At 38.7% G+C, this 15,305-nt stretch overlaps 1 protein-coding gene across 2 annotated transcripts in view; it reads left to right on the top strand.

Annotated features, from left to right (window-relative positions):
• Positions 1 to 13,143: 13,143 nt before the first annotated feature.
• Positions 13,144 to 15,305, top strand: part of COX16 (cytochrome c oxidase assembly factor COX16) — a 31,515-nt gene continuing 29,353 nt past the window's right edge. The window contains exon 1 of one of the 2 annotated variants that reach the window (XM_088145586.1): positions 13,144 to 13,257. In XM_088145586.1, the coding sequence (XP_088001712.1) occupies positions 13,159 to 13,257 (99 nt within the window). In that variant the 5' untranslated portion in view covers positions 13,144 to 13,158. Of the gene's footprint in view, positions 13,258 to 13,390; positions 13,739 to 15,305 lie in introns of those variants that run through there. The other variant, XM_088145587.1, reaches the window with a different exon arrangement.

Here is a 15,305-nt window from a genome sequence, read left to right on the forward strand (position 1 = left end):
TGCCTGTTTTTCAAAGGACTGCTGTTACTTAAGAACGCAACATGTTACTCTAGAATTGTATCAATATGTGTCTGAGATTAAACTCCTGGAGCTGACATCCACCATATTGTGAAAATAAAGCAAAAAGTGCTGTGATCTCCGGAATATGACACAGCAGACCTGAAGGGAAGCCATATTGAGGGACAGATGCTTCATCTGGAACTCTTTTAATTCTCTGCCTCCTGTCATACATGTGGAAGGCCTTCTCTCCCATTCCTCCAAAGCTGTACAGTATCTCCTTTAAGTATCGAAAGGAGGAACTGAAATTAGAGCTTCACTTTTCCTCTCAGACCAGCAGCAAGCTCCACTTAACTGTCTCCTCATTCTTTTTAAATCACTAGTTTCTTAAGCCACTGGAAGGATCAATGAAAGGTGCTCCTTTTCAACCACTGCAGATTTTTTGTGTGTGTGAATTCAAATACTGTATAATAGACTGAAGGACTTTACTCTTCAACCACAGTAGCAAAAATTATCTAGAAATAAGTGTCTGAGTCTGTTATTTTTTTTTAACTGAGAAAGAGAAAGTTTGTGATTATACAACATCCTAAATTGTGAAGTTCAGTTAATGAGTGGTATGCACCACCCTGTTGGAAGTACCTTGGAAGTGGTCCAAGTACCCCACCTTGGAAGTAATTCTAACTGAGGTTTGCAGTTTACCATGTCATCCTGACCCCAAAATATTCATTATTTTAGAGATATTTAACACAACTTTTGATACAAAGTCCAGTATTTGGACCTCCAAGATGGCATCATTTTGACTCCAAATAGAATAGTAAACTGCCACCTCATTAAGGAATTGTATTTAATCATGGCAACATGGTAGCACATGCATGGCTATTAATAATACACAACAGCTTCAGGGCTGTCTGGGGGGGTGGTGGTAAAAAAGTCAGAATGGCAACTGTGACCACATAATCAGAACTCTGCCTTTCTAAAATATATATTGTTCATGTGACAGATATAAAAAAGGGGTGGGCTTTAATCTTGTGGCCACCATCTTGACTATTTTGGCACACATGTGCACGCGCGTGCACACACATACACACACACACAGATGCTCCTGAACAGCTTAGATGACATGCAAATACAGGCACTGACCTATATACCATGCATAACCTTCATACTGTTCCCTCTCATATAAGCAATATTATGCAATTATTCCCAGAAAGGGAATAAGGAATAGTAAGTAAAAAAAAAAATTAAAAGTATAAAAAAGAAAGAAAAGGAAATAAAGCTAAAGCCAGTATACACTAACATTTATTATGTCTTGCCACAGCTTTCTATCCTTGCAAACCATCTTTGCTTCAACCATGACACACACCACTCTGTGCATTGCTTCTTGTTCTCTAAATGTCTCATCCCTCTCTTTCAGTAATCAACTCCATTCACCCACAACTTTCTTGGTCTTCCCCTTTCTCTCAACCTATCCACGCTTCTTTCATGTATTTGTTTTGCAATTTGATCCCCATCCATTCTCTCTATACTGTATAATCAAAACACCTCAATATATTCTTTTGTACTGATCACTCACTTTTCTATTCAGTCCACATTTATTCAGCCCCATTCATTCTTGACCCTATCCTTGTTTTATCTCATATCTTATCCCATTCTCACTAATTTACTGACACATCCAGTTCTTATCGCCATGTAAAAATATGTGCAGAATCACATTTTTATACATTGCAATTTTTGCTTCTTTTGACACACATTCATTCCTCACAACAGACTTCATACTACCTTTTTACCAGCATGTGCACACCTTAAAATTTACCCTTTCATTTTTTTCCCATCTTTAGGAAGCATTCTCTGATAGTTCCCATATTTATCTATTTTCTCTATTTTTTTTTACCAAGTATACATTAATCTTCAAAGCCATATACCTCACTGCATCATAGAATCTAACATTTCCTGCAATCAGTGGGCTCTCAGTCAACATGGCATCATTTGCATACAAAAGTACACACAAAAGTACACAGCTGCAGCCAACACACTTCTAATATCCCCATATGAATTCCTTATCTAGTCCTTTTATTTTCATGCATATATAGTGCTCTTTTCACATTCAGTAACCAACTCTGAACTTCATATTTATCCACATTTTTTGTAATTCAAGTCTATTCAATGTATGAATTGAATCTTCCTTTAAATCAACTTGTGTACAGTACAGTTTCTTGTTCATACACATACATTTCTCAGTGATCTGCTGAAAGGCAAAAATCTGTTCTACCCACCCCTTTTCTGGCATAAAGTTGCACTGCATTTCCCAAATTTTGTTCATTGACACCTCTTGCATCTTTTGATTTGAATTCTGCAAAATACTTTCCCAGGTACAGTGGTACCTCGGGATACGAACGCCTCTACTAACGAACATTTCGGGTTACGACCAGCTTCGGCAGGAAAATTTTACCTCGGGTTATGAACTTGCCTCTACTTACGAACCGGATCCGCGGCCATTTTCCCTGCTGTCACGCAGTTGCGGCTTCCTGTGGGCGAGGTCGCAGTAGCAAGGAGATGTTCGGTGAGGCTCGTGGTGTGTTTTGCGGTGTTTTGTGAAGGTTTTTGGTGTGCGTGTTAGCATGGCTCCAAAGAAAATGCAGAGCAGGCTTGGCGGGAGTCAGGCTCTGAAGAGGAAATTGCCTCGGGTTGCGACCAAATTCGGGTGGAGGGCGGAACGGATTAACCGGATTTACATTGAACCCTATGGGGAAATTCGCCTCGGGTTGCGACCAAATTCAGAGGGCGGAACGGATTAACCAGATTTACATTGAACCCTATGGGAAACTTTACCTCGACTTGAGACCAACTCGAGTTGCAACCAGAGTCACGGAACGGATTAAGTTCGTATCCCGAGGTACCACTGTACAGTTAACAAGTGCCCCTGTGGTTTTTGCATTCACTTTTGCTAACTTTCTCTTTTTATATGAGAACAATAACCACATTCTTCCAATCATCAGCACAGAAGAAATCATCACACACATTAAACAATTTGTACAGCCGCTATCTAAGTAAACCACACCCATATTTTAAGATTTCTCCAGTTATGCCATGTATACCTGTAGCTTTACTGTTCTTCAACTTTCTGACATCATTTATAACTTCCTTTTCATCATTTTTTCTTGGCTACTAACATTTATAGCACTTCATTTCCACTTTTTGACATACAACTATAATTCCAAATCTCTTAAATACTTCTTTCAGCATTCCCTTACTTCAGTTTCATCCCAAATCATTTCATCACTTTTATTTGTAATTCTGTTCGCCTTGCGGGAGGCTCTTTTTTTAGCCTCTTCAGTAACTTTCAGAACTATTTTTTAATTTCCATTGAGATCATTTGGCATTTCCCTACTTCTTTTAACTTTTCTTGCTCTTTTTGATTGCATTCTTCATAAATATATTGTTCTCCATATCCACACTATGCAATGTTTCTCTCATCCCCATTTTTTGCAACAATCACATTGTCATATGTATTTTTTTCATACATAGCTTATTTAACCATCATTCCACCAAGCAACATTTTTCATGCTTCCCATTAATTTCACTTCACATACTTATGCAGCATAATTCTTTTCACTCTGTTCCAAGCAGCTTCCACGTCCTCTTTTCTTTACATCTACTTCCCATTTATTCTGTTGGGAAACTTGACTGTTCTTCTCATACTTTTTGATACAGACTTGTACTTTCTCTTCCTGTAATTCTGCTTTCATTCTTCTTTCCTTCACTTCTTTCATTTTTTCATGTCCATTTCCCCCCCCCCAAAATCTACTCTTGATATTACCAAATAATGATTTGTTTCACATTTAGAACTTCTCATCAATCCTCATTAATTCTGTCACTCTTTCACTAGAAACAATCAAATCAGTTAAGCTTTTATATGCATATTCATTCCTCTATGTGCACTCAGCATGATATATATAGGTATTTATATATAATTATGATAATTATATGGTATATAATTTTAGTTAGGGATATCATTATCTTTAGGCATTTCATATATTTAATTCAGGGAGAGGCATCACTATGCCGATATACCCCTCCCTTGGTGTCTTCAGCGGCCCTCTGAGCTTCTTGAGTTTAAAGTTTTTAAAAATATTCTTTTAACTTGAAAAAGATAATAAGCTAGAAAACAAAGCTCCAGCCTCCAGGATAATCTTTACTTAGAAACATTCATCTCATGGGAAATAAAAATGATGGATCAATGCATCCCAATGTTTTGTTTAGGAGTGTACATACATGTCCAGTCAAATGACAAAGCTAAGCCAAGCTGGGAAGAGCATCTTGAGGGAATAGAGGGAGTGGTGGGAAAAAATTCCACCACTTTGCCTTCTGATAAAAGGGGTGTTCTTTGGTTATGTCTATCATGGCAGCTGTTTTGTTAAAAATCCAACTATAACTTTGCAATGTTCCAAACGTGCTCATTGGCCCACAAAGGTTGATCATGGACAAATGTAGCAGGTGCCAAAATTCTCATAATTGGACTGAATAATGGATAAAGCTGAGCTTCTTGCTTTGTTTTTTTTTTGGGGGGGGGGTAATGTCAAGACAAAAAAAGACAAAAAAAGAAGTCAAGAAGGCCAGCCTGGGTGGGTTTAGGAAGATGATACATGAAATCAGAAATCAATCTTTGGGCAGTAAAGAAAGACTTTTTAAAATATTAGCCTTAGCAGGTAGGGAAAGGGGGAGGTCTACATAAAAGGGCAAAGGTTTTGGCCCAGCACTGCACGGAAGCCTACGTCTGGAGTGGACCTGGTAATACTTGGTAATTTTAGCTGAGACTGGTATTTAGGATAAACTGATTGGCCTTGTTTTGATGCTGTTCATAATCTTTGTCTAGACAATATATGTGAGTATATAGAAATAGTAGAACCATGCAGGAATCAGCTGTTTCTAACTTTTAAGCTGCAGAGGATATTGTTTTATATACCTTACGGCTACAAGAGAAGACATCAATATGTCACATTTCATTTTATCTAACTGCAAGTTAGTACCCTGCATAATCTACTATACCTTTAATGTTATAAGTCAAGTTGCTGGATTTATGCCACCCTTCCCCAATCCAATGTCCTCCATTTATGTAGGGCATTAACTTCTATAATCTGTAACCAACACAGCCTTTGGTAGAATGTCATATGGGATATATTTCTGGCATCACTGTGTTTCCTATAATCTTGACAGCATCCAGTGATATGTTGGAATGGGAAACCCATGTTCTAGAATTATTTCTTGGAAATCTAGAAGAACTGTAGAGGGGCAATAGAATTTTCAGGGTTGATCTTAGAGTGGAGAAAAATGAATGGGTATGCTTGATTAGGATTTGAGAACTAAAAGTATACAATTTTTATATTACTTGTGTTCTGAACCATACATTTTATGACTGTTTGGAATTTTTTAAAAAAATAGTTGATGGCACTAGAGAACAGCTGAACCATTTCTAATATATCTGGTCAACTGAAAAGCAACCAAATCCAGACATTTGTCATATAAAAACACTTGTGAAATTTGTCAATCAAGTCTGTCCTGCATTAGAGAGATTTGATGTTTGTTCTTCCAACTGTGCCTGAATCCTGACATAACCTTAAAAAAACTCAACACAAGATATCAAAATAATAGTACTAAGGGTTACCACTTACTACTTTAACTTCCCCGCCTCCATTAAAAACAAAGCAAGAACAGTGGCTACTTTATAGGGCTAGCATTATTCACAATTTTTCAATCATAGCCCTACTTCCTACAACCTGGGTATAATAATTGTGGATTTAGCATGTATTAGTAAGCTGAAAAAAAATACAAATTCCCATCTTTGCTGTTGTCTTTGGTTGCTAGGTAGTCAAACTATTGACCAATCACAGCTACACTTCAGTTCTATGAACTGTTATAAAGGCACAGTAGTTCTCATTCTCTACCCCTTGACACAGCAAAGTTTCTTCTGTTACATGGTCTCTGACATTTCTTAAACTTAATTTGGATAATTATTAGACTGAACATTACTTGGATTTTTGCTATTCTTAGTTCTGCATTCTTTTTTTTTTTTTTTGCTACTTAGGACTAGTGACTCCATATTGTCTGCTATTCTGTTTATCCTCCAAATTGGCACCGCACTGTCTCTTCTTACCATAGCCACTGAGCATTTTTTATTATTATTAGAAACATAATAACAGTGCTTCCTATTAAAGGAAATAAAATCTAAGAGATTTTTATATACTTGGTCTATAAAAGGACAGCTGGAATTCTACAAACCCTGTGTTTTCTAGATGTTGCAATCATTTATCCGATCCATATACAATTTAGTTTTTAGGTTTTATTTTAGAATAGGCAAAGTTGTACTCTGGGTATCAATATGCCTATAGACATCTCCCTCCGTGCCTGTCAGACTCCTTACCTTACCTGATTAAACCCTTTATTTTTAGATTCGTTCATTTTCTGTGCCTGTCTGCGAAGAAGCAAGACAAAGGTAAACTGGAGATGGATGGAAGCAGCCAGGGAGTGGGGCCAGAGGAAATGGCAGGGAAGAACTTCTCCTTGGCAGTCATTTTATGAGAGTGCCCATGTAATGCTCCTAACATTGCAAAACTGGTACTGTATACTCCTAAACTAAAGGATTGATCTTAACACTTTTTCTGGACATCTGTCCTGGTTAAGGAGAAGGCATAGCTCTGGCATAAAACAAAGCAAAACCACTCTATATTTAGGATCTCAAGTGCAACTTGTGGTATCTCTGATTAAATTCTAGGAGCAGATCTCTGCTTCAGATTTTAGACAGGTGATCCTCGCACATATCAGCAACCTGACACCTAGCTAAATCCAATGCATTTTAAACTGGATTTTAAATGCACTGAAATTTCCACAAGATTGCAGTCGCAGGCTCGTAAGGCAATTCATCTATTTAGCATTTATTTTATCATTCACTCTATTTAATATACGTAGGTATAATTTGCCACTTCTCTTCTTACCTTTCCCCATGTTCTTTTTTTTTTTCAATTGCTTTTTCCTAGGAATCTCTGACTGCTTGATTCTTACCACTTTAAAACACTAACTGTCGATGTGGATTGCCAGCAAGCGCGTGGATAGCGCCACAGTACGCTTTATATCAGCGACAGCACATGGTCAATGGGCAGCTGTTGTATAAACACAATGCCAAATGCTTGTTGAGCTTGCCTAGACCTACTCATGTAGGGCAGCTGTACATGTGATCTACTAGGCCACTGAAATAAGATCCTGGTGCTGGCTTCCTCCTTTCCTATGTACGTGAGATCCACTCAATCACTGAAATAAGATGCCTGTTTTCTCTCACTGCATGCATGTCAATCCCAACTGAGGCCCGCGTAATGGCTAAGCATTAGTACCTTCTGCCTGTGGCTTGCAAAAGTGAGTGTCAGACTGACAAAAGCAGTGTTGTGATATTTTAATGCAAACCCCGCCCCTTTTCTACATGAGTCGTGATGCTGTATACATGCCCCAATGGCAGAGCTTGCGACGCTATGCTGTGGCATTGTTTTTATTAAAAAGCAGCAAGATCCTGTGAACGCTGCTGCCCCTCTCCAGCTGCAGCTGTGTGTGTAATGTTATGTGTTTCTTGTAAAAAAAAAGATAGAAACTTCCATTTTTAAACTGCTCAATTTAGTAAATATCTATCTTCTTCTGGACAGATATCTGTTTACATTCCACATAACACCTAACAGTAACGTAAGTGAAAAAACTGCACACACACACATACACACACACAATATTTCCATATGTAAAAAGAAAAGGATTTTCATTCACCAGAGACTAACTAAAAAGAAAAATAGGAAAAATGAAAAACATTGTATACAAATTTAAAGAGAATAGGATTTAAAAAACAACAACAACACAAAGCCAATACAACCAGGAAGGAAGGAAGGAAGGAAGGAAGGAGCAAATACTTTAATGGAGCCTCCTGTTCCCAGGTTAAGCTGGCCAATTCCCTGTGAAAAATATGGGAGGGAGGGAGGGAGGGAGGGAGGAAGGAAGATTGTTACTTCTTTGCTTCAAATGATCCCAGATCAAAATCCTTCATATAGGCCCTGGATCAAAAAATGTCCCCACACCCAAATCCAGGATAAAACAAAAATTGCTGGGGAAAAAAAGGGTTCAAAATGTTTACCCAAGCCCATATATTATAGAAGGAAATAACATTTCTGAACCTACAGGCAGATGTGGCTCTGTAATTACAGAAAGGGAACTGTTTAATAAGGACCAGTTCAGAAATGTTACAATTGCACATACTGTAGCTAATTTAAAATGGCAGAAACCAGGAAGTAGAAGCCCTTTAAGGAAAGGGGCAAAGAGGAAAATTAAGAAGAAATAGCTCTGGGAAATGTCAGTAGTCCTTAGAGGTCAGGCAGGAGCTTTACAATCATATTATCTCATCAAAACAAGCAAGCACAAATATGAAAAAAGACAGAAGGAGAAGCTGAAAACACTGGAATGCAGCAGGTAGCAATTATATTTTGGGGGATTCTTTTTGTAATCAGAGAAAGAATGGACAGGCAATATTAAGTATTATACTGCTTAATGGGCCAATTTCTCCTTCAAAAAGCTTTCCACAAAATTAGAAACTAGGAAATTTTACATAGGACTCGTAATAACCTTTGCATACTCCGGCTCCAGGAGCACGAAGCCCAGCAGGTTGAAAGACCATAGGCAATTCACTGTGATGCCCATTGACCTATATTAAACATACTAAATTTAATGGGACTAGGAGGGCAGTGAAAATCCCGCTGCACGAATCATTTGAAGACGGTCTTCTGTGTATGGATTAAAATATGGTATTGTTGTTCTTGGTGCAATGCAGCTACGTACAGTATTTATCCAGCAGTTCACAAAGCAGCAGAGAGTTGATTATAAACAGCTTATTTCTATTCTAGTTAAATGCTCTTGGACTTATATGACTATAGCAAGCCTGATCGCCTACGAGTGTTTCAGAAATTCTGTGGGAGTCGAGGTATCTCTGAAGCTGATCTTAATGAAAATTTCTGGGTCAGCTCTTAGGCTTTTCTTTTCTTTTGAATGGTATTGGTTTTAAAATATTGAATGCCTTTTCTTTGCTGTTTTACTGTCTGTGGCCCTTCCTGAGTTTTATTGTTGTTTTTGGTGCTGTTCCTACATTGCATTTTATTATTCCTAATTTTATAAAGTCATCTGGATTTTTTGAATCAGTAGTAGCTAAATAGTTCGTTAAATATTGTGTCCTTGTTTATCCAAATGATTGAAAGATCACATTCTAAGTGAGTTCTATTCCTATGTTATCAGAACAGGAGAAAAGCAGGGTTGGCCATTCCACCAGGCAGAAGTGAACCAACTGTCTTGGGCGATGCTGGGTTTTGTGCTAGGGTGGCTAAAAAGAGAATGGGGCATACAACCAGTGCTGTTGCCCTCAAAAGGATACTATCACATAATTAATCTTGAACTAAGATTCAACTGTTGATCCCGTTGTGTATGAAAGGAAGGCATCTTCATGTGAAACATCTGGGCTGAGCTCCAGAAGCAAGAATGCAATAGAAATCTGATCCATCACCCATTATTCTCTACTATATTTCCCTCAGTAACTGGATTGGTATAGGTACAACTATTTATCTTTTACATATTATTTGTGCAGATGCAACAAAAGTTATTACTGCACGAAGATTGGATTATTTAGCAAGACATTTATTCATGTATTTAAACTGCTTTCTGGACATTTAGAAATAGAGCTTAAATCTGTCATGTGCAAGAGTATAATAAAACCTGATTTTAAAATAATAATAACAAGAGAAGCAGCTTCAAAGGACTAATGTACAATGACAGACCCCAGTCATGAAACTCACGGTATGACTTCGGCCCAGTCTCTGACTCTTGGCCTAACCTACCTCATGCAGTAAGGACAAATCAGGTGCAATACGTACCGCAGTTTGGGCTCATGGGAGGCAGGAGGAATATAACTTCGGCAAAGAAAATAAAGAAATAAAGGCAAGGGAAAACTCATGACTTTCATCTTAGAATCTGAACAAATACTATAAATCTGAACCAATGGATCTGTTGCAGGAGAATACCATGATTGCTGATTTCATTACTAGAGAATATGAGTCATCCTTGCCCAGGCAAATGGCTTTCTTGTAATTGTAAATATTGCGTAACCATTTATTCCAAGTGTCATGAGCACAAAATGAAGCACCTGTGATGTACAGCTAGAAGCATTTCAGGTTCACCTGCCATCACAATATGGGACTGTTATTAGAATGCTGACACTTCATCATTTATATTTTCTACCATGGGATTTTCTTGGTAAAAATAGAGGAATGTTTACCATTGCCTTCTCCCATGCAGTATGAATCAATGCCTTTGCCATTGTCACTAAAGTTTGCCATTGTCACATCCTCTGCCTCCAGCATCTTCCTATATTGCTGCTGCCCAGTATAGGTACCTGCTTGCTTTATTGGGCAGCTGAGATGATCTTCACATCTTGGATGGCCCTTCTGGGAATATACACCCTTTGCATATGCTCTCGATGTTCTTTGCTCATCCTTCCCAGGAACAACTCCCCTGCCAGAAGAAGGCAGCACTGCAGGGTGTGTGTGTGTGCATGTGTGTGCTCACTAGAGGTACAGATGACCAGGCTCAAATGATTCTGTTTTGGACACATTATGCAAAGACCTAGCTCTCTGGACAAAGCTCTAATGATGGGAAAAGTGGAAGGAAAGAGAAAAAGAAGATGAGAGCAGCAAGGTGGATGGATTCAGTTACAGTGGTGATGGGTTCACCATTAGAAGACCTGAGGGACCAGGTTAGAGCAGATCATCACGGAGAAAATCTATCTATGTGGTTGCTAAGAGTTGACACTGACTTGATGGCATATAATCAATCAATCACTCAATCTCCATCCATTTCTAGGCTAAACACTTCTCAATCTATTGCTCGTGTACAGAACATTAAGGAATTAAACAAAAATGATGGACCACCTTCTTGAAATATAAGGTCACACTTAATATATTTGGGGACAGCAAGGGCTGCAGCTATGATGCAAGTGAAGCTGTGTCCTGCACACAGGCAGGGCCAGATTCCCCCCCCCCCCCATTTTGGTCGGGTTATTTGTTTTAAAACTATGCAAGTCTTTATGGCTTATCCTATAGATTCCATGTGTTTCCAACCTCAAAATGGCAGAAAACTGTGCCATTGTTGTTGTTGTTGTTTTTTTTAGTAACAGTGGTCCAAAGGAAATGTAAGCTGTAGAAAACAAGATAGGAAAACAAGCAAAGCATAGCTTTTAGAATTTTTCCTACCCCGTCCATTACTAGTAGTTCTCTGGGTCATGTGATCAGGAAGGAAGAGGGAGGAGGAATCAGTAACATTCTGAGCTACTGCTGAACTTTCTGTCCAATATGGATGGATTGCTGGAATTTGTTCTGGAACGTTTTTCTCCCCATATCCCTGGACCATTTTTGAACTTCTTGTTTCATTTGCTAGTTTCTCCCCTCATGACATATTTGATCCTGTCCCCCCCCCTTTTTTTAAGATTTATCCTGCTGAGTGACAGACAGACCCTGAGACCCTTTGTATAATTTCTGTACAACATTCTGATATTCTTTACAATCATCTGTTCAGTTGGAAAAATAACAAGGGGAAACCCAGACTGCATATTCCACAAAAAGCAATGCAATACTCATATGTGAATTCCAGTGTGCATTTCAGTACAAATCTAATTTACATCAGGAATTAGTAGATGTTTTTGTGCAATAGGTGTTGTTTCTACAATATATTAGTTGACTATAGGGCATAGTGCAGCACCCAAGGTCCATCTACTGACACAGCATTTCTGGTATAAATAACAGCCACTATGGTATAATAATTAAGATCTTGAACTGATATCAATGAGACCTAGATTCTAGTCCACCTTCAGCCATAGAAACTCACTGGATGACTGTAACTACTCTCAGCTCACTGATTTGGGAAAAATAGGAGGGAACTTTATGTATACCACCTTGAGCTTCTGAGTAAAAAGTGGGATATAAATCAAACAAATCCTGTCTCTTTGACCCTAAGACATACTGTTAATCTATACTGCAGGTTCAATTGACAGTGACATTATTACTGTTTTGCTATGGAACTACAGCTAGACTTCACTGAGAAATTTTATTTTTCTGTATTTATGGGGTTTATATATCCTGCTTTTCCTCCAGTAGATGGCACACAAGGTGGCCAGTAAGAATAATTTTAAAACAGTAGATTAAAAACTAATTATAGTACATTAAACATTCTATTATAAAGAAAAATATAATTGAAACATACATATATTAAAACACACTGTAAAACATCAAACAACCTTGCAGCATTTCAGCTTTTATGGCTCAAATTTATTTGGAAATAACAGCCTGTTGCTTAAGCTGTTCCAAGACTGACTGCTGGTGAATGTTAGCTCGGAATAAACTTTTTAGTTGATGACAGTTTTCACAGAAAGTCAGACTTGCATTTCAGTTTAATGCATTTGTATTGTTGTTAACGTGGACTTTTAAACATAGATCTTGTCCTACAAATATCTATGTAAGAGTCATTCTATATTAAAGGCATTACCTTGTCAAAGACACAATATTCTTGGTGAAAGAATAATAGCCCCATATTTATATCAAACATTACTCTACTTACTTCTCTAAAGCATAATTCTATTATAAAAACAATTCTTGGGGTTGATTCTTTGCATTCCTTTCAAGAACCTCTGATTGTAAAGCAGTATGACACAGTGTTGACTTGATTCTGATAAGAGTTTTGTGTAATCAAAAACCCTGCATACAACATATCACTGTTCATGTTTTCAGAATGTAATTCTCTACAAGCAGCAAGAAAAAAGTACTTTATGTCAAATCAACATTTGACATAAAGAAGGTGCCATCTAGTGGAGAAAGTAAGTACAATGTTCTGGGTCACCCTGAAATATTTTAAACACTTACCTGACCTTGAAGAATGCATCTATTTTTAATCAATTTTATGAAATCTGACTATTCCCCCCCCCCAATTCAGATCTGCATTCATTTCGTAGCCCCCAGTTTCAGCAAGTCATTTATTCACTGCTAAATATTATGTCACGGGCTGAGAGATCCGTTTGACATTGAGATCAGATGCTGGGATTATGCAATGTCCAGCACCAGCAACGTTTCACAGTCCAGAAAAAGTATTGGAAGAGGAAACGGCCTGATCCAGATAAAGGGGAGAAAGAGAAGTCTCTACAGATCTGTGGGTGATATTTAGTTAAAAAGATTAAGTTACTATTATATGTATGTTTAGCCCTTTCGAACTTGCTTCCGAGCAGACGCGCGTTATGACGTGTTCTCGCAGGATGATGCATGAATCATCTGGAGGAATGGAGTGTCGTTGGCGAAACTTTATGACATAGTATTGTTTTGCTTTACATCAAGAGTAGTAGAATTGCTCCGTGATTAGACTTGCCAGGGAGCCTCCACAAGGTTTTACGGGTTTCTCTCGACAAAGTTCCTTCTTTACTGCAGGCTCATCCTGCATACAAATCTCTGCCTGCGCGGCCCTTTCGCATAGCGGAACCTTGTTGCTTCCGGCCCCGAATCCAGGGGAATGAAATATCTGTGGGATCGTGGCACTGGTAAAGAGATGATCTCCCTCTGAGGCTAAACAGTGAGCCATGGCGTGGATGCGAAGGCTGCGGAAAAACAAGTCGCTGCAATACGGAGTCCCGATGATGGTGAGCGGTCGGTGAGATGACGAAGAACAGCTAAGTTGGCAGGGACTGGGAGGGGGACTAGAAAGCGGTTGCACGTTGCAACTTAGCAGGCTATAGCGGACGCAGTATGCTCGGACGTCGCGGCGTTCCGTGCGTTCTTTGGGACGAGCAAGTGAGAAATCCTATTGGCTGGAATCCTATTGAAGGATTACCGTTTTCCTCAAGGCTCGCTCATCGCTGGATGCCACGCCTGTCAGTCTGACGAAGGGGGCGGGCGTTTGTCAACTGAAGGGGAGATGTCGGAAAGTTCCTCATTCTGACTAGGGCATCATTGCTTGAATTGTGTGGTTTCCTTTCTATACATATGAATGGCCTATAACAGTAGTAGTAATTCAGCGTTGCTCAACCCAGAGCCCTCCAGAAGGATTGGGTTACACTTGGATATATGGATCAGGATAATGAGCATTGGACAGCACTTGGTTGAGGACCACTGTGTTGTAGTATTAACACTTTGATTATGTGCCATGAAGTCGGTGTTGACTCTTAGTGACCACATATGTAGATTTTCTCTATGATGATCTGCCCCTAACCTCATCTTTCAGATCTTCCAATAGTGCATGTGTTGCCACTGTAACTCAGTCCGTCCACCTTGCTGGTCCTCTTTCTTTCCACCTTTCCCAACATCAAAGTCTTCTCCAGAGATCTAGTGCTGCTAGGTAACGCTAGGCCTTCACATAATGTGTCCAAAATATGGTGACTTGAGCCTAGTCATTTGTGCCTCAGGTGAGAACTCTGGGTTGATTTCTTCAAAGATCCATTGGTTGGTTTTCTTGGCTGTCCAAAGTTTAAAAAAATGTCAATATTCTTTCTACCCTGCTCCTTTAAAGTCCAACTTTCACTTCCATAGAGTGACACAGGGAAAACCATTGCCTGAACCATTCTAATTTTGATAGGTATAGACGCATCCCAGCATCTGAATATCTTTCCCAAGGCCTTCATGGTTGCTCTTCCAAGTTCTAGTCTGCAGCGTATTTCTTCACTGGTCCTTCCTTTACTGTTGATGATTGATCCTGAAAGGCAGAAGATATCTACTACTTCATTAGCTTCATTGTCAATTCTAATGTTGGTTGCTGTATCTTTTGTGACTGGTTTGGACTTTGTATTTAATTTAGTCCCATTTTTTTCACTGTTCCTTGACTTTCATTACTAGAGCTTACAGATCCTTTGCAATTTCAGCTATTAGTGTCATCAGTATAGCTCAGATTACTAATATTTCTTCCTCCAATTTTAAAGCCATGCTCATCTTCTAAAATGAACAGTAACTGTAGTTTTGTTTTCAAGAGACTGTTTGTTTTTAAGGGTGTCACTAGAGGACAGTTATTAATCTCTTCAGGGAAGGAAAATAATCATTTGATTACTCAGGTATAATTTGATAGGAGAGAAACTGGAACAGCATACAGTGGGACTTGGAATATTTCAGCAATTACTCTGAATCCTATTGTAAGAGGGGCAAGAGGAGTTACAAGTGTAAAGGGTTAGGGGACAAGATTTAATATGCTTCATATATGAGGGAAACATAACACCTTGA

The sequence above is a fragment of the Python bivittatus genome, unplaced genomic scaffold, assembly GCF_059951505.1.
Source record: "Python bivittatus isolate LINGU-HERP-01145 unplaced genomic scaffold, Pbiv_v1 ctg000480_np1212, whole genome shotgun sequence".
NCBI classification, from domain to species: domain Eukaryota; kingdom Metazoa; phylum Chordata; class Lepidosauria; order Squamata; family Pythonidae; genus Python; species Python bivittatus.